A 24,867-nucleotide genomic window follows, 5' to 3' on the forward strand; every position below is an offset into this window, starting at 1 on the left:
ATCCACATTCTTCCTTTGGTATTTCTACCTCTGATAAGTTCTAATAATGAAGTAGTATTGTGAAACACTTACTTTGTTAAGGTGTTACCATATATTGATTTAAATGTCCCCTATAGGAGGATGGCAATGCAAGGGAGACTTGGGAGCAATAGTGAATGTGGGGGGGAATTGAAGTTTGGAAGACACAAAAAAAAGTATAAAATAACATCACTAAGGATTATTGAACATTTTATTCATATTTAAAAGTAACTCAGGCCATATCTTGCCTACTGTGCAGATATCTCAGAAGTAAGAAACCCCTGAGAAGGTCCAAGAGGCTAGTGTTTAAGATTATGTTGGGAATGTGGAATGTTGGCTATGAGGATAAACTGAGAGAATACAACTTGTAGAGCTAAACAAACAGAAAGTAGAGATAATATGACTGAGACTTACAGCTGGCAACAAGAGCCTACTTTAGATGATGCAAGATCAAGAGGTTATCCATGGAAATAGTATAAAGGTCTTGTGAGTAAAAGCATGAGGAATACATTTTTTGCATGGAGATTGAGTGAGTGAGAGGAATGCATTACCAGAATGGAGATTTAGTGTGACAGTATTCCATTTCAAGCAAGGCTGTAATAGATACTGTAGTCTGTAAGCATGAAGACAACTATGAAGTGTTTTTTGTGATTCCATGAGAGGGCTAGAATAATCCTAATACAATATAAAAGATATGCTAGAAAATTCTGTCATTCATTTGGCAATCAAAATCATTTAACATGTGGCCTACAAACAGAGTGACATAAAATAGTGTCCTAGGTTAAGAATTTAGCCCTAGATGAAATGATTTGAGGGCAGGCTGGGATTCTCATTGGGAAAAGAAGTTCTTCAGCAAGTCACTAAGAATCTATACATAATCAAAGATTATTTCATACCTGTTGAGAATTTCTGTGAAAGTTAGCTGCACGAGTAGCTGCTTCAGCATATTCCCTTGCTTGCAGAAGGGCTTCCTCTTGCATTGGAGATATTCCAGCTGAAGAGTCCTGTGGATATGACAACTGAAAACATATTTTTGAACAGCAAAATGTTTTGAATGATGAAATATAACATCCTGAAAAATATGCAAAAAGCTTGTTAAACAGATAACAATAATAAACTAGTTATCCTGAAAAATTACTGCCTACACCAAAGATATCAATCTCATAATACAAGAGACAAGAGGACTAAAAAAAAATAGACTGCAACCAAAAGGGTATCTTGGATCATATGCAATATAGGAAGCCTCCGGTAAGAATGTGTAGATTATGTTATGTATAAATGTTGTGCATGATGATTCCATAACAGGTAATATTAATATAATGGAAAAATTTATGTTAAATCCCCTTTGATGCTACAAAATGTGAAATTTCATGTCACATAACACATTGAAAAAAAATAAACATAAAAGAAATTTAATATTTCAAAAAACACAAGACAAATCAAATAAATTCCTTACTGTACACACACACAGTACATATGTACTGAATGTACAAAACAAGACCTTAACACAAAGATTTAAAGTTTCAGAAGTCACAAAAAAAACCCTGAAAGCTTAATTTCAAAGATGGACTTAATTTCTTTATGAGAAAATTAAATGTCAGAGAAACTCAGCAGATGACAGATGTTGAAAGTAATACCATAACGATGATAAAAAAGTTAATTAAAAAATCATATTATCTTATTTAGTTTTGCTTTCTCTCCCACTATAGACACACAATAAATATCAGTACTCTAGAAAAATTGGGAAACTATTGTAGTTTTCTGAATTACTTCTTGATATTATAATACACAAATTCTGCTAGGAGTTCACCTCATTCATTTCTTTCCCCCAAGGTCCAATGTATTTTTCTTCACTAGATCATTTACCGATCTTTGCTTGAAATCCCCCCCCCACACACACACACACTATAGTGTGTTGTTTTCTTCTGTAATGTTTCTTGCAGCTGTTCATAGAACTTTTCTATTTTTTCTTTGCCAGCTGTTGAAATAGGTGCATAGACTACTATTATTTTTATTGTTACTGATTCTCCTATTTTTAATATTAAGTGTTCCTAGTTGTTCAGAATGGATTGTGCAAGAAATAATATTTTTAGTTAGCTTTTCATTTATGATGAAGCCAACTTCTCCAACCCGTGTAGCATTATCTGAAGCTCCCAGGAAGATTTGGTTGCCATTGCTCCAAGATCAATATGGGAGTCTGAAAACAGAGTCCGAGTGTTGAAAGAACCAATAAATAGGGTCAAATTTCCAGATGGTGGTCTACCTTCTATCTTCCTCTGTGAGATTCTTAGCACCCCCAACTCATGCAGATTCCTCACCACCACATTGGTGGGATTGAAAAAACAGTCATGCAGGACTGGGTGCCTTTTTCTTCTTCTTCTTCTACTTGCTGACATCTTTACAGTGGTCTACAGCACTTCTCCTGACCATGGTTCTGAAGTGTGCCTTCGGTCCATAGCTCCTTATTCATTATTCGGAGCGGATCACTTGGGCTTCCCTCATCCACTACCTGTGGGACGAGTTTGGTAGGGATGTTGAAGCGAAAAGCTTTACATTATGAATAGTTTTTTTTTAAAAAGAGAACAAAAAAGATGGATTTGGCAATCTCCAAATGGAGAGACAAGAAATGAAATTGATTTCATTCTAACAAATTGCAAAAGAATAGTAATAATAAAAACATAGAAAAAATTAAGAATGCATACGGGCACAGTCTAACCATAAAAAAACGCTCAAAACAGATAAATTCAGAAGAATTTAGAAAAAAATGTGGAAGAAACCAATTGGAAATTAAAAAACGACATTGATGAAGATTTAACAAATTTTAATAATCATTTATTGAATTGCAAAGAAAGAGCCTCTTATGATCTTCCTCCTAAGACCAAGGAATGCTTATCAGCGAGAACAATAGATACAGGAAAAGACTGCTTAGAATATAAAATTATCTGTAAACAACTGAGGCAGAATATCAAAGACGACTATACCATATATAGAATGACAAAACTGGCAGAAGAAGCTAGGCTCTGAAAAGAAATAAGTCTAAAGCAACACTACCATCAGCCTTCATAGACAATGGAAACAGGCATACAAACAGAGGTGAAATTAAAAAAAAATAATAAAATCATTCTATGAGAACCTTTACTCATCTAAACAATTGTTCACTGCTCCAATACTAGATGAAAATTTGGAAATACCATCTATCCTACCTGAAGAAGTAAAAATGGCTATCCACCATATGAAAACTGACCGATCACCAGTAATTGATGGTATAAAATCTGATGAATTAAAAACGGGTGGACAAGTACTCTTTAAAGCTCTATTAAATCAAAAAGATTTATTTGATATATATACAATTAAGGAAAGCACTTAATGAATGGAAAACATCAAAGACCATAATTCTGCATAAAAAAAGTAATAAAGAAGATATCAGTAATTACAGATTCATCTGTCTATTATCACATACATATAAAATATTCGCCAGAGCCATTCTAAACAAAATACAAACCTCCATCAACGAAAATAGCTGCGAAGAACAGGCCAGTTTCAAAAAGGCTTTCTGACAATAGACCACATTCAAACTATTACTCAACTAACAGAAAGATGCAGAGAATACCAGATGCCACTTTATTTTCTTTTTTAGATTTTAAAAAAGCATTTGACTCTGTTGAACATAATGCAGTATTCCAAGCTTTAATAGAACAAGAAGTAGAAATAGCATATATCCAGCTCATAAAAGACATTTATGAAGAAGGCACAACAAATATCATTCTTTTCAATCACCTGATTAAAATTAACTTAAATAGAGGAGTACGTCAGACATCAATGTTATGTCTTATCACTTAATCTCTTCCCATCTACTCTGGACAGCATCATTCAAAAAACTGACATGAAAGGTGGAATAAACATTGATGGTGAAATGTTAAATATTCCATTATTTGCCGACGATGTGGTATTAATATCCCCCCCGAACTTTTAGAATCAATGCTGAATGATATAAACCAAAGCTGCCAAAAAACTGCATTGGAAACACATCCAGACAAAACAAGATGGATGAAAGCGAATATTGTAAAGATTATACAATCACTCTAGAATCTCACACCAACGAAAAAGGAGAAAAAGAGTTGCTTGGATGGCCTTCAACAAAATAAAATCAACAATTACTAACCAAAACATAGATATAGAAATAAGAGCCCATCTTTTCAATAGTCACATCCTACCAGCATTAACTTATGGCAGTGAAACATGGAACACAACTTTAAAACAACAAAGCTTAATAACAACTCAATGTGCAATATAAATAAAATAGATCATGTAAGACACACAGAAATCAGGAAGAAGTCTGGGCTCAAAGATGTAATAAAAGCAATCTACAACAGCAAAAGTAGATGGACAGGACATCTTGCCAGAATGAGAGACAACAGATGGACAGTCAGAGTAACAAATTGGTATCCGAGAGATACCAAAAGGAAACCTGGAAGACCAGCCTTAAGGTGGGAAGACCCAATGATCAAGAAGGGTTGGAAGAAAATGGAGCAGAAAGGCTCAAGACAGGAATAGCTGGATTCTTAACAACATGCAGTCATGAAGAATCCTGACTGAAATCACAGGTCCATCAAGGTAATTATAATACACGTTTAGAAGGCATTATTGTTAGAAGGTCTATGCCTGTAATGAATTATTTTAATTAGTTTCCCTATTCATCATACTTCAAGAAACCTTCAATTTTTATGAGCTAATTTCTCTTAGAATATTGTAATAGGCAATATCCAATTTTATTGTTTATTCAAAAACCTTCAATTGGCAGATATATCTTTCCTCTTGTCATCATCTGCCATAGAAGAGAGGTGTTATCAAAATTCTTATACACCAACCTCACTCCATTGGTTCAATTGATTCCATTCTGTTGGAAGAAATAAACCAAATAAAAATCATGACTGTCAATGGATATGACCAGTTCTCTATTCTAAAAATTCAAGATTATTGACAAATATTGCCCCCAACCTCTCTACAATTAGAAGTCAAGAGTTGCCTTGCTCTACCTTAAAGGACAATGAGAACAAATAGTGTGGATTCTTCAAGTTCAGTCTGTACACCATCTTCAAACTATTTCAAAAACTTCTATATGTTTTACCATTTACCAAGGATAAATTGCTACCTCTATTCTTGCCCTATATTCATAAAGCAACTTGTTTATGTTGCCTATTATTCTGGACTGCATTATTAATTGAGAAGAAACTTACACACTCAGAAATTGAAATAAAACCAGTGTCTCCTAGAATAATCACAGCCAAGCTTCAAGCAAAAGATCAAACAATTAAAATAATCCAAATATATGCACCAGACAGTAACCGTTCAGAGGAAGAAATAGATAATTCCAAAAATAGAGAACTCATGATAGTGATGGGAAATTTTAACACTAAAACAGGACAATTCACAGCAGACAAAAATAGATGTGATGGGGAAATTTGGCTACGGAGAGCTTAACGACAGAGGAGAACAATTATTCCACTTTTGTAAAGCAAACGATCTAATGATTGCAAACACATTGTTCTATCAACGCCTTAAAAATAAATATACATGGACATTCCCAGATGGTAATATAAAGAACTGCATAGATTATATCATCATAAACAAACAATGGAAAAGATCAGTAAATAATGTATGAACATTAAGAAGCTTTGATTTCGACACTGGGCACGAAATATTAACTGCCAAAGTGAAGATAAAATTCAACAGTGTTATCAATTGCAAAAGACACTCTAGGTACCAAACCCAAAATAAACAAACAGTGGATAACCCAATAAATCGTAGCTACAATAGAAGAGAAAAGAGAGGCCAAGATACTTGTAAACCAACAAAACAATGAAGAGAATAGAGAAAAATACAGAGCACTAAAAAATAAAGTTGATAACCTATGCAAAAAAAAGCCAAAGAAAAATGGTTAGAAGAAAAAGCTAAGAAATGCCAAGAAGCATACCAATAAACAACCTAAAAGTCTTCCATAACACTATAAGAGAAATTACAAAGGAATTCTCAGCAAAAGCAGTAACAATGATAAACAACAAGATGACTGAAACCGGGAATATTGAAGATATAAGAAAAATCTGGTCAAACCATTTTAAGACTATCTTTCACCAAGGAAACAAAACTACAATACCAACAATAGAAGAAAATAACAACCACCCAAAAATTTTACAAGAAGTTAGATACGCAATAAAACAGATGAAAAACATTAAAGCACCAGGTATTGATACTATCCCTACTGAACTGTGGTCATATGGAGGCAGCACGTCAATAGAATATTTTTAACAACCCTATTCAATAAAATACTATAAACAGGAGAGATCCCAGATGACTGGAGAACTGGAAAGATCATCCCAATATACAAGAAAGGAGACAAAAGAGATTACAGAAATTACAGACCAATCAATTTACTCTCCCACACCTATAAAATATTCATAAGAATTATACAAAATAGATTAAAAAACACCTAGAAAGAATTGATAGGCATAGATCAAGCTGGTTTCTGAGGAAACTATTCAACAATAGAACAGATTTACACATTGCACCAACTAGCAGAGCTCAGCTGGGAAGACCATAAAGAACTATATTGTTATTTTGTGGACTTTAAACAAGCTTTCGATAGCATCAACAGAGAAATCCTTCTTAAAGTTCTAATAGAAAAAGCAATAGACAAATATATAATACAGTTTCTGATAAAATATTATTCTAAGACAAATGCAATAATTAAAAAGGACACACTCACAATAGAATCCATAGAGATTCAAAAAGGAGTAATGCAAGGATGCCCATTATCCCCATGCCTATTCAACATATATCTAGACGAAGTTGTAAAAAAGGCAATAGCCAATGAACGTGGAATCAATGTCAATGGTTTAAACATAAATAATATCAAATATGCAGATGATCTCGTCCTTATTGCAAAAACCCCAAATGAACTAGAAAAGTTGATCAACAAGCTAAACGAAACCTGTAAAACATATGACGTGACAATAAATATACAAAAGACAAAAGTGATGAAAATAGGGAGGAACAGAACTATCATCTCAGCCACCCTAAATGGAGAACAAATAGAACAAGTAGACAACTTCATATATCTTGGATCAAAACTAACAGAAACAATAGATGAACTCAAACAATCAAACACAGAATAGCAATAGGATGGACCACCATGGGAAAATTACAGAAAATCTGGAAAACAAACAAGATATCTAAGCAAGCCAAAATCAAATTATATGAATCAATAATTGTACCAACAGTCATCTATGGAGCAGAAAATTAGACAGTTAAGAAAAGAGAGGAGAAAAAGCTGCTGGCATTTGAAATGAAATGCTTAAGGAAAATAAATAGAACAAGTTGGATAGAAAAGAAAACAAACAGCACAGTCAGATAAGAATTACTGTATAAAAAAACAATAATAGAAAAAATTAGAAAACAACAACTGAGATGGTTTGGCCACACTGTATGCATGGATGCAGACAGACTTCTTAACGTCCTAATCAATACTTTTCCAACTGAAAAAGAAGATGCGAAAAATGAAGAATTATCTGGTTGAAATTAATATGTGTGGGCAGTAGGGTTTTTTCCCAGTTTATCTGGGGGTTTTCATCCTGCAAAGCAGGCAAACCGACCCCATGAACACACACGGACTACAGTCATGAATATCTCCAATAGGGATGCAGTAGAGGAGTGGCGTGCCGGCTGCATTATTTCGCCATGACTCCTCATTAGGAGGAGACTCAACCCGTCTAAAGCAGATGGAAGGGAGAGATAGTTAGATAGATATATAGAGCAATGTGTATTTCTATTTAAGTTGTAAGCAAGGAGTTAGAACTGATGAGGTGCTAGAAAATAGTTTGATGTTAAATCAGGTATGAGACAAGGGTGTAACATTATCTCCACTGTTATTCATCATCTGTCTGGATCACATTAGGAAGGAAAGTAGCATTAGGTCTAATATCAAAATTGGAGATATTCAACTTCACTCTTGACTTAATTCAAATGTTGTTGGAAGTTTCTTTCACTTGGTTAGACTATAAATTATATATTTAGTTTAAAATTTATCCAACTGTAAGCAAAGTTTGCACCTGAAGTATCTTCAGGACTGGGGAAATTCATGGCAAAGGTGGATCAAACTTCATATCACTTGCCTTAGTATCCCATAATGCAAAGCACATCTCCTTGTGGCCATGTATAATGCTATGCATTATGGGAAGGATCACTACCCAGACTGGTTTCGACCTTTATTGAGGTCTCTTCAGTGGGAGCCAGATGAGTTGCCAAAAGGTTTCACACCTTATTAATAAATTACTAAAAAAAGAGACTACAAAGATAGTAGAAACGAGATAATCAACCCAAATAATGAATCAATAGTAAAACATTTCAAGTATATAAGCATGATGTTCAGTGAAGATGGCAATTAAATATTGAAAGAAGCAAACATAACTAGCAAAGCTGGTATCGCAAGGAGTCAAGCGAATAAATTTATATGGAATAAGAGAAACTGTATAAATGGGAGCAAATTCTATGTAGTGTTTTAGGGAATGCAGAGAACTAACCGAGGCATCTGACCTAATGTCCATTCCTCACCTTCTCATGATGCCTGGATACTGGAAGAAATGGAGGAGTTTTTTGAGGCATTTGAGAAGGCAGCTGACACAAAGAAAAAGGAAAATTTGGTCCTTGTTGGAGACCTAAACAGCAGAGTGGGAAATGATTATCAGACATAAAAATGTTTTGAGAAAATTTGGAGAAAAGAGCAAAACAATAATGGTAAGTACCTATTGGGTTTCTGTTCAGCATATGAACTAGTTATTACTAACACCGTGTTCCAACATAAAAATGTGCACAAAGTCACATGGAAAGATGATGAAAGAAATAAGAAAAGTCTCATTAACTATATTATTCTTGTTAGCAATGTTTTCCCACTGGTTCAGGAAGCAAGAATATACAGAGGTAACCACCATTTAGTGTTCAGCAGGATAAAATGGAATTTCGTATTGAAAAGAAGAGCCCGTAAGAAAGTTTTAAAATTAATCAAAATCCAGCAGCTTTATGGGGTGAATTGTAGACTAACATTTGTTTTGAAAGATGAAATATCAAGAGTGAATAATAAAGTCAAAAATTTTAACAATATCAGATGGAAACTTTTGCTGGAGTAACTCGATCATATCAGATAAATGAATGTTAGTAAACAATGACACAATACCCAAACAATATAGATACTTTTTTTTTTTATTTGATAATCTTTCCTAACTTTAAAAAAAAAAAAAAATATATATATATATCAGTGGCATCGCATGCCCATTTCAGCTGGGTGTGTGCTGTCATGGCTTATGCAACCCAGACTAGAAAATTCACGTCAGTTTGACCATAAGATTGTAATTTTATCAATGTATGCAAGTTTTAAGAGTGTATAGCACATCAGTTCTCATCTTAATTGGTCCTTTGCAATTAACTGTAGAATAACTTTGAATACTTTAATTTATCAATTAATTGTAACCAAATCTGCACAGAGTGGGGGAAAATGTGTTTGTTTTAAGATACTGTATATTAGAAAACAATAATGAAGGAGAATGCTATATTTGAATTACTCAAAAGGTGTAAAATTTGGAAGAGGAGGACAAGGCTTACCTCCTTTGACTACAATACTGTTTTTCCATTGTAAATATGGGCAAAAAAAAGTTATAAATTTATTGAAAATTATATATTAAAAACTTGTCTATATTATATATAAAAACTTGTCTACCACGTCAGTTCACACTTCATGCACGAAAACAGATGAAACTCTGAAAACAAAAACAGCAACTCATGAGAAATTACAACATTCAATTGGATTGGTTGACACAATAACCAATCACAGCCTCTAGGTGCTATTGTCTCAGAGCTTACCCTGTCTCGCCTTCTGAGCAGTTTAAAACTACTAAAATGCTACAAATTTGACCTGCTGCGCCATCTGTACATCTAATCAAAGGGCTCAAAGGTGTATGTATTTTGAACGCACACCTGGGCTACTAATGCGAATGTGATGCAATGTTAATTTTATATATATATATAATGTATAACTGATGTGTAAACATTGCATCACAATGTTTATGCATCAAAAAGTGTCCTCTTCAGGAAGCATTAGCTTACCACGTTTACTTTAAGGAATCATGCGAAGTCTGGAAACAATTAGGGAAGTCTTTAATGGGAATAAATGCAAAAATATATTGGTGATATTGCTATTCGGTGGATGAGCACTGCACATCCTGAATATTCACCCCTGATATATATATTTATTTATTTATAATTTTTTTTTTAAGTTAGGAAAATGCTGACTGTTTTTTTGCACTTTACTTTAAAAGCTACTCCTTTTAGAATTTTCTGTTAAATGTTTAATTGCCATTCCATCTCTGTACTGAAGATGCTTGCAAAACATGCAAAAATTTCACAATGTCCAGATTTTGCAAGTGAACTTTCTGTTATTACTATTATCTTCCGTTTCCATGTCTCCTTTATTTATAAAAGCATTTATAATTCCCTTTGCTTTAATAAGATTCATGTGGCTTCCCTGCAGTTTGATGTTAACCTTGTTTAATTTGGTGAAAATATTGGGAAGATATGCGATGTCAACCTTTTCCTTTTTTTTTTAGGACATTACATGTTCTCATCGTGTGAATTAAGAAATTCCAAAACAGTATCGTAGTGATCATTAAGCATCGCACACAGTTTCCATTTGGGAGCCATCTAACTTCAGCGTGAAGAAAAAGACACTCAAATTCTTCTTCATTTTCATGGCAAAGTTCCCGAAAAATATGGGTATTCAAATGACTGGATTTTTATTTTATTCACTGCTTTAATAACATCAAAGTCTTACGTAGTCTACCGCTAAGATATTTTGTATCTAAGCACTGTCTACGAAGAATACGGTGAACTGTAAAGATGTTTGGAACTGTTACTTTTAAATGTGCTAGAAAATCCATGGTGATGACCAATCATAGCTAGTGTTCCATCAGTTGCACACATAATAATATTTGTGAGAGGAATGTTTTTAGCATTAAAAAAGTCTTTAACAACCTTAAAAATTGTAGAACCTTTCAGTTGTTACAAAATATCAAGTACACACAGAATACCATGGGCTAGATATATTTCAATGTAGAAAATTCAGACCAAAAATTAGCCCAATTACTTAACTTACAATGTAAAAATTTTAAAAAATAAGTACCAAATAAATTTGAACAGTATTGCCAGACATACAATATAAATAGGGATGCTAGATCAAATATGGAATTTTTTGCTTTTATTATATTAGTAGTATTATAAAACTTACCCCCCCCCCCTAGTGTTCACAGCGCCCCCAGGGAGTGTTACAGCCCAGGTTAAGAACCATTGCTTTAACAGTACTCCTTCCTAAGGTTTTTTGGGAACATTTGTCACTTCCCCTGATATTTATCTTTTATGTTCTTACAAAGTCATCATATGATTTTTGTTTAGATAGTTTTACACATCGCTTTGTTTTCTTACATTTTTCTCTGTATTATTCTCTCAGAGCACATCATTTATTTGCCAAGAACTTTGATACATTTTCTTCTTTTCCATGACAGCATCTTTAATTTCCTGAGCCCACCAATGAGTTTTGATTTTTCTACATTTGCAGAGAACCTCGCCACATGACTCTCCGGCTGAATCAATCAATGTTTTCTTAGGGACTGCCATCACTGAATCTCAGTTTGATTCTTGTTTTTCAAGCTATTTCATTTTTACTTGAATGATATTTGTGCATTTAAGTTTACAGTTGACCTCTGAAAACTGCTTGACTTTAATTCTTCTTAAAACTTTCTTGCATACACATCTTTCTTTTCAATATAATACCCAATTTAGGTAATTCACTATGAACAGATTTATTTTAACTTAATAAATAACTTAATGATAGATATTTCTCCAACACTGTCTAAATGGCTGACAGCATCTTCGGGAAGTTATTTTACATTAAAAAAAAATTAAATTAAAATTAAAAAAAAACCACCAAGCGTTTCCCAACAGTCATTACTTTTATAAATTGACAAAGACTAAAATGATAGTTTAATCAAGTCTAATCTTTAAAGGTACCTGTGGCATAACTATAAATAATAAATTACATGATAACCACAGTAATTAACTTTAATGAAATAAAAGTACAGATATTTCCTTCTTAATCTTGTTAGTTGGATTAGGTTCAAAAGTTAATAAGTGCTGCTACCAGAGACTAACTGATTAATTTGATAAATGTTAGGACAACTACCATGGCATTACTTTTGTCTGACTTTGTTACAATTATATCCTGATTAACTTTTAATGACTTGACTGCAGCTAGTTCTGTTTTGGTAAGACTGTTACATGTAACTTTAATTTTATTCAAAACATCACTGATTTTTAAACGAATTTTGTCAGTTATATTATTTGGAAGAAATTTAATGCCTCTTTCCATGTGGTATATAACATCCAGTTTATTAACAGTTCTAGTGCTACTGCGGAGTTTAAGCCTTTACTGAGTAGTGAAAGTTCCCCGTTATTTAGGGTGTGGCTAGATAGGTTGATCACTCCTTGTCTCCCTTGTTCACTGTTTGCTGCTAGAGAGAGAGATATCCTGATTGGTTATATTTGTATGATTGGCATTCAAATTTTGCCATTGTTTTACGTGTGTAGAGGCTTAAGTGCTGTGAGGATTTCATGTTGGAGGCTTAATGGATTTTTTACAACACTCAAAAAGAATTAAAATAGAATTTAATACTTCCTGTATTTCATCCTAGCACTAGGACATCTACGGGGATTATAAAAACAATTAATGTAACATACACAAATAACAAACAATACTAAGCCCAACCACGTGGGTGACACTAAAGTCCTATCTAGGTAGAGCGAACTCTAAGGGCAGTAGTAGGTGGCCTGGAATGTAAGGTGGGAACTCTGGTGATGAGTGTTTCCCAAATCTTTGGAAGCTTAATGCAACCGTATTTATTGAGATTTGGTTGGTTTTTGAGAGCTGCTGCTGCTTCTAAGAAAAGTCTCTCTTTCTTGAATTTGCTGCGGTGGAGCATGGTGGTTTCCTTCCATGATCCCCTGTGGGTGGTGTCCAAAACATGGTCAGCCAATCCTGAATGGATTTGGTTGTGTTTGAAGACATAAGACTTGTGTTCCTCTAGACAGATGGATGCTGATCTGCTGTCTGTCCAAAGTACGCCAGCTTACAGGAACAAGGTACTTTGTAAACTCCAGGCAGAGAGAGAGTGGAGGGAGCTGATCTTTCGTAGAACGGATAAGGATAGCAAGTTTGTGGTGGGGCTTATATGCTGTGTGTAGGTTGTACTGTTTTAGTATCTTGGCTATTTTTTTGGATGTGCCACGGATGTAGGGTATGGTGATGGCATTTTTAAAATCTTGTTGACGAGAAGGACGGGGAATGGGGGAGGAGTTGATTATTTTTTTGATACTGTGATCGCTGTAGCCATTGGAGAGGAAAGTGCTGTGTATGTGGTTAAGCTCAGTAGTGAGGGCGGTTCCACTGGAACAAAGATTGTGGGCTCTCTTGGTAAGAGTTTTAATAATGCCATATCGTTGAGAGGGGTGGTGGTGGGAGAGTTTGTGAATGTATCTGCCTGTGTGTGTGGGTTTTCTGTATACGGTGAAGGTAAGTGTATCATTAGGCAGGCGTGTGACTGTGACTAAGGTGTCTAGGAGGGGTAAACAATTGTTCTTTTCCTTTTCCATAGTGAACTGGATTCTTGGATGTAGACTATTGAGATGACTGAGGAAGGAGTCTAACGTGTCTGGGCCATGAGGCCAAATAGAGAACACATCATCTACATATCTTAGCCAGATAGAAGGTTTGAGTGGGGCTGAGTCTATGGCTCGTTTTTCGAAATCTTCCATATAGAAATTTGCAAGGGGGGGGGGGGGGAACCCATGGCAGTTCCCTCTATCTGCTTGTAGATTTTGTTGTTCCAAGAGAAATACCCAGAGTTAATGGCAAAGGAAAAGAGATCTAAGATGTCAGAGGGAAAAACGTTTTCTAAGAGAGATAAGGTGTCAATTAAGGGAATATTGGTAAACAAAGAGGAGATATCAAAGCTTACCAATATGTCTGTCTTATTCAAGGTTAAATTTTCTGTGAGGGCTTTAAAGTGGGTCGAGTTTTTTATATAGGAAGGGGACCTTCCGGGGAGGGGGATCAGAGAGTTGGCCAGCTGTTTAGATAGTCTATAGCAAGGTGCGTGGCATCTACTATAGGCCTGAGGGGGAATTGGGTTTGTGGATTTTTGGTAAACCGTATATTCGGGTGGGACGGGAGCGGAAAGGTTTAAGTTTTTTCGTGACGTCAGGGGGCCAGGAAGATACTTTTCTGAGTAAGATTTTTAGTTTCTTAACTTGTGTTTTTGTGGGGTCATGTTCTAGCAGGATGTAGGTAGCGCGATCGCGGAGGATAATGTTCATTTCACGATTGTATTCACTGGTATTGAGAACGACTGTGGCATTACCCTTATCCGCTCTGGTGATGACGATAAATTTTTCTTTACGTAGTTTCAGGAGAGCCGTGAGTTGGGCATATGATAAATTATTTTTTGGCGGCGAAGAATGCGCGAGGATGTTGGCTACGTCAAGCCTGATGTTGTTAGCTATCTCCGACGGTAAGCGACTGATTCCCGGTTAGATATTCACCATTACGTCAAGCACCGGCACTTCCTTCAGAGCGACGGCAAAATTACGGCCGAGGCAAAGGGCACTGACGGCATCGTCGTTGAGCCTTTTGGAAGAGAGGTTTATTACTGTCTGGAGCGGTTGAATTTGTGGTTGTTTGTTTTTCACAAGGTTGCTATATTTCTTGATGTGTTTATTTTTTATTTTTTGGAATTCTCTCTGTGCGGAAGTTTCCGAAATGCCAGAGAGAATAGACCAACGTTCAGGGTTAAGAACGGTGGAGAGTTCTGAATGTAAGGAGCCAATGGCGGCGTTCGTCACTGCGAGGGTAGCATGTGTAGAGGCAATTTGCTTGCGGAGTAATGCCCAGTTTATATATACGAAGTGCTTTTTTGGAATGGAAATTGATCTTCATTTTAACGCAGCTTGGTATCACTCTTGTATCCCAACATCGTTTTAAAAAGGCCAGCCTATTTAGTTGCCTAGATAGTCATAGTTTTGACTTACCGTATTGCTTGGATTTGCATGCTAATTCTTCTCCATGGATGATTAGAATATGTGTGTAGAGGCTTAAGTGCTGTGAGGACATCATGTTGGAGGCTTAATGGATTTTTTACAACACTCTTTTACCCCCTTGCCAATTTCTATATGGAAGATTTTGAAAAACGAGCCATAGACTCAGCCCCACTCAAACCTTCTATCTGGCTAAGATATGTAGATGATGTGTTCTCTATTTGGCCTCATGGCCCAGACACGTTAGACTCCTTCCTCAGTCATCTCAATAGTCTACATCCAAGAATCCAGTTCACTATGGAAAAGGAAAAGAACAATTGTTTACCCCTCCTAGACACCTTAGTCACAGTCACACGCCTGCCTAATGATACACTTACCTTCACCGTATACAGAAAACCCACACACACAGGCAGATACATTCACAAACTCTCCCACCACCACCCCTCTCAACGATATGGCATTATTAAAACTCTTACCAAGAGAGCCCACAATCTTTGTTCCAGTGGAACCGCCCTCACTACTGAGCTTAACCACATACACAGCACTTTCCTTTCCAACGGCTACAGCGATCACAGTATCAAAAAAATAATCAACTCCTCCCCCATTCCCCATCCTTCTCGTCAACAAGATTTTAAAAATGCCATCACCATACCCTACATCCGTGGCACATCCGAAAAAATAGCCAAGATACTAAAACAGTACAACCTACACACAGCATATAAGCCCCACCGCAAACTTGCTACCCTTATCCGTTCTATGAAAGATCGGCTCTCTCCTCTCTCTCTGCCTGGAGTTTACAAAGTACCCTGTTCCTGTAAGCTGGCGTACTTTGGACAGACAGGCAGATCAGCATCCATCCATCTAGAGGAACACAAGTCTTACATCTTCAAACACAACTATGGCCATTCAAGCTTGGCTGACCATGTTTTGGACACCACCCACAGGGGATCATGGAAGAAAACCACCATGCTCAACCACAGCAAATTCAAGAAAGAGAGACTTTTCTTAGAAGCAGCAGCAGCTCTCAAAAACCAACCAAATCTCAATAAATACGGTTGCATTAAGCTTCCGAAGATTTGGGAAAACACTCATCACCAGTGTTCCCACCTTACATTCCAGGCCACCTACTACTGCCCTTAGAGTTCATTCTACCTAGATAGGACTTTAGTGTCACCCACGTGGTTGGGCTTAGTATTGTTTGTTATTTGTGTATATGTTACATTAATTGTTTTTGTAATCCCCGTAGATGTCCAAGTGACTAGGACGAAATATAGGAAGTATTAAATTCTATTTCAATTCTTTTTGAGTGTTGTAAAAAATCCATTAAGCCTCCAACATGATGCCATTGTTTTAGTAATATGAGATTTAGCCATAAGTTGTTTTTTATTCCTTTCCAGAATATATTTAGCAGAATTATCAGAGATCATTTCAAGCAAATTCGCAATATCAGAATTCATATAACTAGAGAGTTCAGATTGTAAATTGAAAACTTGATTTTGATCATTGCTAGGGTTTTGTAGGCTGTTGGAATTTGCTCCCTAAGTATTGTTTTCTCTGTATGGGCATAGATTTGACGTGCTTTCGCAGAAGTATATTTCTTTTTCAGCTTGATGCAGTTAGGAATAAGATTGCTGTCTCTACACATCTTAAAAAAACCAGCTAATTGATCAAAAGAGAAACACATATCTTTAGTTTGTCATCATCATCATCAAATTCCTGCCATGTACCCTCAAGGAATGTACAGGATATGATAGTACTACATGAAAAAAAATTACATCATTACTAACTTCCTATCTACAATTTTCGTCCAAATCAGTCTGTTACTTGTCAAGACTCCAACATTATCAGATCTTATATTTCTATCGTCTAAGGCACTTTGTACCGTATCAATCCACCTATATCTTGGTGTTCCTCTGGGACGTTTTGCTGCCAACCTAGCAGAGAACACTTGTTTTACTAATGTTTCTTCGCCCATTCTGTTTAAGTGACCATACCACCTGAGATTAGCTCTGCTAACGCATTCCTGGATGTTGACAATGTCAAGTTCTTTCCTAATATCCTCGTTTTTAATATGATATTGCCATTGATGCCATCTGTTCACGCCTATAATCTTTCTCAGGACTCTCATATCTGCGGTCTCCAGTCTTTGGTCAAGTGTTTTACTTCTGACCCAGCTCTCAGATCCATAATATAATAATAAATTTAGTTTAATCCTTTATCCAAGTGTGAGCAAACAAAGTTTGCGCCTGAAAGTATCTTCAGGACTGGGTTAAGGTGGTACACACCAGGGCAACTCGTTGCAAGGTGGAGCAAGCTACCAACACTCCTATCCTAGTATCTCCTATAATGCAAAACACATCTCCTTGCGGATATGTCTATTGTTATGCATTAAGGGAAGGGCCACTACCCAGACCGGTTTCGACCTTTATTGAGGTCTCTTCAGTGGGAGCCAGGCCCAAGTCGAGAAATCAGGCAGAAGCATTTGCAGGTCATCTCCACCTATAGGAATTGCCAATTGGTGTGCCACCCTTTTTTTAATAAATTACTCTGGATTTAGAGAAAGATGTTGAAAGTTTATTTTCCACTTGGTTAGAGTATAATAAATTTAGTTTAATCCTTTATCCAAGTGTGAGCAAACAAAGTTTGCGCCTGAAAGTATCTTCAGGACTGGGTTAAGGTGGTACACACCAGGGCAACTCATTGCAAGGTGGAGCAAGCTACCAACACTCCTATCCTAGTATCTCCTATAATGCAAAACACATCTCCTTGCAGATATGTCTATTGTTATGCATTAAGGGAAGGGCCACTACCCAGACCGGTTTCGACCTTTATTGAGGTCTCTTCAGTGGGAGCCAGGCCCAAGTCGAGAAATCAGGCAGAAGCATTTGCAGGTCATCTCCACCTATAGGAATTGCCAATTGGTGTGCCACCCTTTTTTAATAAATTACTCTGGATTTAGAGAAAGATGTTGAAAGTTTATTTTCCACTTGGTTAGAGTATAATAAATTTAGTTTAATCCTTTATCCAAGTGTGAGCAAACAAAGTTTGCGCCTGAAAGTATCTTCAGGACTGGGTTAAGGTGGTACACACCAGGACAACTCGTTGCAAGGTGGAGCAAGCTACCAACACTCCTATCCTAGTATCTCCTATAATGCAAAACACATCTCCTTGCGGATATGTCTATTGTTATGCATTAAGGGAAGGGCCACTACCCAGACCGGTTTCGACCTTTATTGAGGTCTCTTCAGTGGGAGCCAGGCCCAAGTCGAGAAATCAGGCAGAAGCATTTGCAGGTCATCTCCACCTATGTTTGTGTTTTGTGTTTTGCATTATAGGAGATACTAGGATAGGAGTGTTGGTAGCTTGCTCCACCTTGCAACGAGTTGCCCTGGTGTGTACCACCTTAACCCAGTCCTGAAGATACTTTCAGGCGCAAACTTTGTTTGCTCACACTTGGATAAAGGATTAAACTAAATTTATTATACTCTAACCAAGTGGAAAATAAACTTTCTCAGATCCATAAGTTAAAACTGGTTTGAACACTGTCTTGTATACAGCTAATTTGGTGTTCCGACTAATTTCTCTCTTATTCCATATGAATTTATTCAGTTGACTTCCCACCTTACCAGTTTTGCTGATTCTGTTGTCTATTTCTATATTCAATTTGCCATCTTCACTAAAACTCGTGCCTAAGTAGCTGAAATATTTTACTTGTTCCACAGGTTCTCCATTCACAACACAGTTGACATTTTCAATGATTCTGCCTATTTTCATTGTCTTTGTCTTTTTATTGCTGACCTTCATACCATATCTATTACAACAGTTATTCAATTTAGTCAGAGAATCTTGCAGACTTGTAGCATATTTATTTAGAAGTATAACATCATCCACATAAAGCAAAGAGCTGACATCTCCAATTTTGATATCATGTTTAATACCACTTTCCTTCATAATGTGATCCATATAGATAATGAATAACAGAGGGAATAATGTACATCCATGTCTCACCCCAGATTTAACATTAAACCATCTTCCTGTACTTCCTTCAATTCTAACTGCTGACTTACACTCAAATAAAGTATCGCTTGATATAATGCCCCATCGACACCAAATAACTGTAGCGTATTGAATAGCTTCTCTCTTGGCACCTTGACATATGCCTTTTCCAAATATACAAAACTTAAATACAGATCTTTGTTATATTCCCATGCTTTTTCGACTATTTGTCTTAAAGTGAAGATCTGATCCTGAGAGCCTCTATTTGGCCTAAATCCAGCTTGTTCTTCACCAAGCTTTTCTTCCACAATTCTTCTCAACCGTTTCTCAAGTATACTTGCATAGATATTGCCAGGAATACTCAGTAGGGAAATACCTCGGTAATTCTCACATTCAGTTTTATTTCCCTTTTTATATATGGGTACTATTTAGAGCTCTACTCCAATCATCGGGAATTCGTCCCTCTGTCCAGGCTTTCTGAACTATGCAGTGCAGCCACTGTAAGACTCTTATATTATTATTATTATCATTACGGGCAACTCCAGGGAGTCCTTAGACTCATCGAGGGAGGCCACAAATCATATTCATCACAACTATTCCACATTAATACAGTATCTATCATACCTCGGCATAAACTCATTCACTGTCACAGCATCCACCACAGACTCTGGCAGCCCATTCCACTCATTCACCATTCTAAAAGTAAAGAATCCAGCTCTAACACCCTTATTAACCACACTTTTGCCCAGTTTCAATGGATGTCCCCTAGTCCTCCCACAACCAGCCCTGTTCTCAAAAATATTTTCTAAATTAATTTTATAGAAATCCTTCAGTAATTTAAATGTCTCAATCATATCTCCCCTCCTCCACCTATCAACCAATTTTTGCAACCCACAAATCCTCAACCTGTTCTCATAAGGTTCATTCCACAGACCTGCTATTATCTTGGTCACTCGCCTCTGGATCCTCTCAACCTCCTCCCCATCAAGAAACCTAGGTGACCAAATCTGGACACAGTTGTTGAGATGGGGTCTTATCAAGGCTCGATATACAGAAGAACAATGACCTGCTTGTCTCTGCTTGTCAAGGTAATCTTCAGCAACCAAGTGATTTGATGAGCTGATTTGGCCACTTTTGCAATGTGCCCCCTAAACCTCAACTCCTTATCCACCAACACTCCTAAATCTCGTGCCTCATCAATTTCCTGGAGTACAGTTCCACCAATGTAGTAAACTTCTGCTGATCTTTTCACCCCAAAATGCATAACCTTACATTTTGCCACATTAAATTGCCCTACCCAACTTTGCATCATCTGCAAACAAATGAACTGTTCCTCTCAGATCCTATCCTATATCATTAATGAACAAATTAAACAGCAGTGGTCCAAGAACAGATCCTTGTGGCACACCACTAGTCACAGGTCGTCTTGTGGACTCTACTCCTGAATAAACCACTCTCTGATATCTCTCCATCAACCACCCTCCTATCCATCTCACCAACCCTATATCCATTCCCATATGCTGCAATTTACTGATTAGAATTCTATGTGGTATCCTGTCAAAGGCCTTAGCAAGGTCCAGTAGAATCACTGTAAACCCACTACCCTTATCCAGTTCAACCGTCACTGTGTTATAATACGTGAGCAAGTTACTGAGGCATGACCTACCTTTCACAAAACCATGCTGTCCCCGATACAGTATCCCATTTTCATCTATCCAATCTAGTATTTTCCTCTTGACTATTTTCTCCAAGACCTTGATAATGATTCCTGTTATGCTGATTGGCCGGTAATTTTCAACAGCAGCCTTGGAACCACGGAACTATGCAGCGGAACTATTTTCCCCTCTTTCCACCCCCCTTGGGACTGAACCAGACCCGAGGCACAAATTGAACAAAATGGTCAAGGGCACTGACAATTCTTTAGCTGCTTCACGTACGACACGAGTATACCATCCAATCCCACAAATGTATTGACATTTTGGTTCTGTAATAGACTAGTTACCTCTACTTCATTCATCACAATTTCAGTATAAGCTGTTGGTTCTTCCATTCCTGCAATGTCACCACCTGGATGATATACTCTTGCAAAGTGCTCACTACCACCATACTTCAGCATTTCTGGTCGAACATCATCTACTCCTGCTGCCTTTCCACATTTCAAGCCTTTGATGGCTTTTTCTACTTCAAGTATGGATATGTATTCCTAACTGCATGCCTGGTAAGTGTTTTTTACCACTGTGCTGTCATCACTGCTTGTTTCATTTAGCAGTTTTTCAAAGTAATTACTCTATACTTCAAGTATATCTTTTTCTCCCATTTTCATGTCACTTTTATCATCTCTAACTCCTTTTACAGCACTCTTTCCTCCATTCCTAAGCTTTTTCAACAACCTCCAGAATATTTTGCCACCTTCTTGATATTTATTTTCTATATTCTTGCCAAAGTCCTCCCATGACTTTTGTTTAGCTAGTTTTACACGGTGTTCAGCATTGTTGCATTTGTCTCTGATTCTCTAAAAGCACAAGCTGACTTATTTGTCAGGAACTTTTGATATGCTTTCTTCTTTTCCTTCACTGCCTCTTTAACTTCCAGTGTCCACCATGGAGTTCTAATTTTTCTATCCTTGCAGACAACTTCACCACATGCCTCTCTAGCTGAATCAATAAGGGCTTTCTTCAAGGCTTGCCACTGAATCTCCAAGGTTTGATTCCTGTTCTCAAACTCTTTCATTTTTTTTTCAATAATCTTTGTGTATTTTAGTCTACAGTTCACATCTGAGAGCTGCTCGACTTTTATTCGCTTTAAAACTTTCTTACATATTATTCTTTTCAATATGAAATTCATTTTTATCCTGCTCAAGACAAAATAGTGATCGCTTCCAATTTCAAATCCTCTGTACACTCTGGTGTCCTGCACCTGGGAGAAAACATCACTATCAACAATAACATAGTCAATGAGACTTTTCTTATTCCTTGCCTCTTCTCTCCATGTGAATTTGTGCACATTTTTATGTTGGAACATGGTGTTAGTAATAACCAGTTCATGTCCTGCGCAGAAATCCAACAGATATTTGCCATTATTATTAGCTTTGCTCTTTTCTCCAAATTTTCCCAAAATATTTTTGTATGTTTCACAATCATTTCCTACTCTGCTATTTAGATCCCCAACAAGGACCAACTTTTCCTTTTTCATTGTGTCAGTTGCTTTTTCTAACGTCTCAAAAATTCCTCCATTTCTACCTTAGCAGAACCTTCTATGGGACCATAGGCACAAATAAGTCTCAATGTCTAGTTCCCTATTCTCATATTTGTCCACATTACTCTACTTGAGACTGACTGCCATTCAAGAAGATTAGCCTTGTATTTTGTGTTGAATACTATGGCTACTCCTTCTTTTCCTCGATTGTCATTGCCTGAATATAACATTTTGTATTTATTGCTCAGAAAGATCTCACCAGTTTTTGACTTTTTTGTTTCAGTCACCCCTATTATGTCGATCTGGTACTTATCTAATTCCTCAGCTAGCTACATTTCTTTGCCATTCAGGATTCTTATATTGATAGTACTGATCTTTAACTCTGGTGATGTTGAGTTGGGGTGTGTTTTCAGATTTGTTCCAGTAGCTGACTTTTCGCTGTTCGCCCTGGTTCCCTGGCGAAAACAACGGGGGCCTTGTTTAACCAGGCGACGCCCCAGCCGGCATGAAATTTTTTCATGTTGTACCATCATTTTTTATTTTGGTTTAACCAATAAGAATACAATTTGGTCGGCTAAATCCCAAATTGCCAGCCCATCCCCGTTCGTTCAGTATCCAAGTAGATACCCAACAGGATGCACCACGAGAAGGTGAGGATTGGACATTAGGTCAGAAGCCCTGGTCGGGTCTCTGCATTCCATTAAAGGCTATGTGGAGGTCTCCTCTCAGTTATACAGTTTTGAGCACCCCCATCTTTAGCTTACTATATTATCAAATTGAATGGAAAAGTACCTATTCTTCACATCATATAAAAATCTGGTATGAATACAAATTTAAAGAAGCCTGTGAAATCTTGATCAACCATCCTAATCTGAACAATAATGGTGGGCATAAAAATCCCAAGAATTTGGGTGGCACACATAGCCCACTTAAGTTCTTCAAGTTTTTCAGCAAACCCTTACTTTAGGAGTATAAGCCAGCAATTTTCAACCAGTGTGTTGCGAGATTTGTGAAAACAAATTAATTGAAAGAAATAATATCATAATTTGCACATTTATTTATTAGTGTCTGGTCTTCCATCCACATCTGAAGCTCCCTTATTTATATTTTACAAAACTTACGGTTGGTGAATCATATAATGTAAATCCTTACTTTAGGAGTCTAAGTCAGCAGTTTTCAACTTGAAGCTCCCTTATTTATATTTTACGTAACTTACGGTTGGTGAATCGGTTTAAAATTGTGTGTTAATTAGCTTTAATCTTTTGATAAGTGTGTTCACAAATAACTTCATTTAATTCTCTTATTTTTAAGGTAACTGGTAAGAGCTCTTTTATTGTTTTTTTTTTTCATTCAGTTAATTTTATTCAATAGTATTCCTTTAACATGGATAAATTTGTAATAAAAAAATGAAAATTTGAAGACAATGAAGAAAGTGAAGCTAGTACGTCGAAAGAAAAAAAAAAAAAGAAAGAAGAAAGTGAAGCTAGTTTTGCCCAGCACATCAGCAACTGATACCTATCTAGTACTGGTTCTTCTAAAACTAAATTAGAAACTAACGTTCACCATTAAGATGAAAATTATATGTCGTTTGGCTTTATTTCCAGTCAAGAAGATCTGTCATGTCCTACATGCGTAGTTTGTGGGGAAAAATTAGCAAACAACACTATGGTTCCAAGTATATTAAAAAGACATTTACAATCTAAACATTCTCACTTGAGCGAAAAACAGCTGAATATTTTAAAAACTTGTACTGGATAAAACTATTCAAGCAAAAAGATGGACTAAATTTGTAACTATGTACAAAAAAGCCCTAGAAGCCAGTTATGCAATCACAGAAATTGTTGCTAAAAAATGAAATCTCACACAATTGCAGAATCTGTAATTCTGCTAGCATGCTGTAAAATTGTTAATATCATGTTTGGTGAGGAATATGAAAAGGAGATTTTAAAATCCTCACCAAACATGATATTAACAATTTTACAGCATGCTGTCAGATAACACCATTTATTGATGTATTCAGGATTTGGCCAAAGATGTTGAGTTACAAGTGGTATCTCACATTAAAGAAGCTATGTTTGCTATTCAGTTGGACGAATCAACTGATGTAACTGGTAAAGCTCAACTGCTAGCCTTCAGTAGATTTATTTATAAGGAAGATATTATACAGCAGTTTTTATTTTGTCAACCACTCCTGGAACCAACGAAGGGCCGAGATATTTTTGATGATGTTGATAATTACTTTAATTGCCATAACTTGTCTTGAGATTCCTACATCAGTATATGCACGGATGGTGCCCGCTCTATGTCAGGAAATGTAAAAGGATTTGTTACATTGGCTCAAAATAAGAACCTTGAATTATTTGTACACATTGTTTTCTCCTCAGAGAAGTACTGGCATCAAAATCATTGGTAACTGAGCTTAAAAAAGTACTAGACGAGACTATCAAAATTGTCAATTATATAAAGGCCAGG

The 24,867-nt window shown here is 36.4% G+C and overlaps 1 protein-coding gene across 2 annotated transcripts in view; it reads right to left on the minus strand.

The window, feature by feature from the left end:
• LOC150093236 (activating molecule in BECN1-regulated autophagy protein 1-like) overlaps positions 1-24,867 on the minus strand; it is a 327,434-nt gene that overhangs the window by 186,344 nt on the left and 116,223 nt on the right. For both annotated transcript variants that reach the window (XM_090413653.1, XM_090413652.1), the window contains exon 7: positions 915-1,037. In XM_090413653.1, coding sequence (XP_090269779.1) covers positions 915-1,037 — 123 coding nt within the window. The remainder of the gene's footprint in view (positions 1-914; positions 1,038-24,867) is intronic.

The sequence above is a fragment of the Typopeltis vanoorti genome, chromosome 24, assembly GCF_054136105.1.
Source record: "Typopeltis vanoorti isolate ZY-2024b chromosome 24, IOZ_Tvanoo_1.0, whole genome shotgun sequence".
Classification (NCBI taxonomy): Eukaryota; Metazoa; Arthropoda; class Arachnida; order Uropygi; family Thelyphonidae; genus Typopeltis; species Typopeltis vanoorti.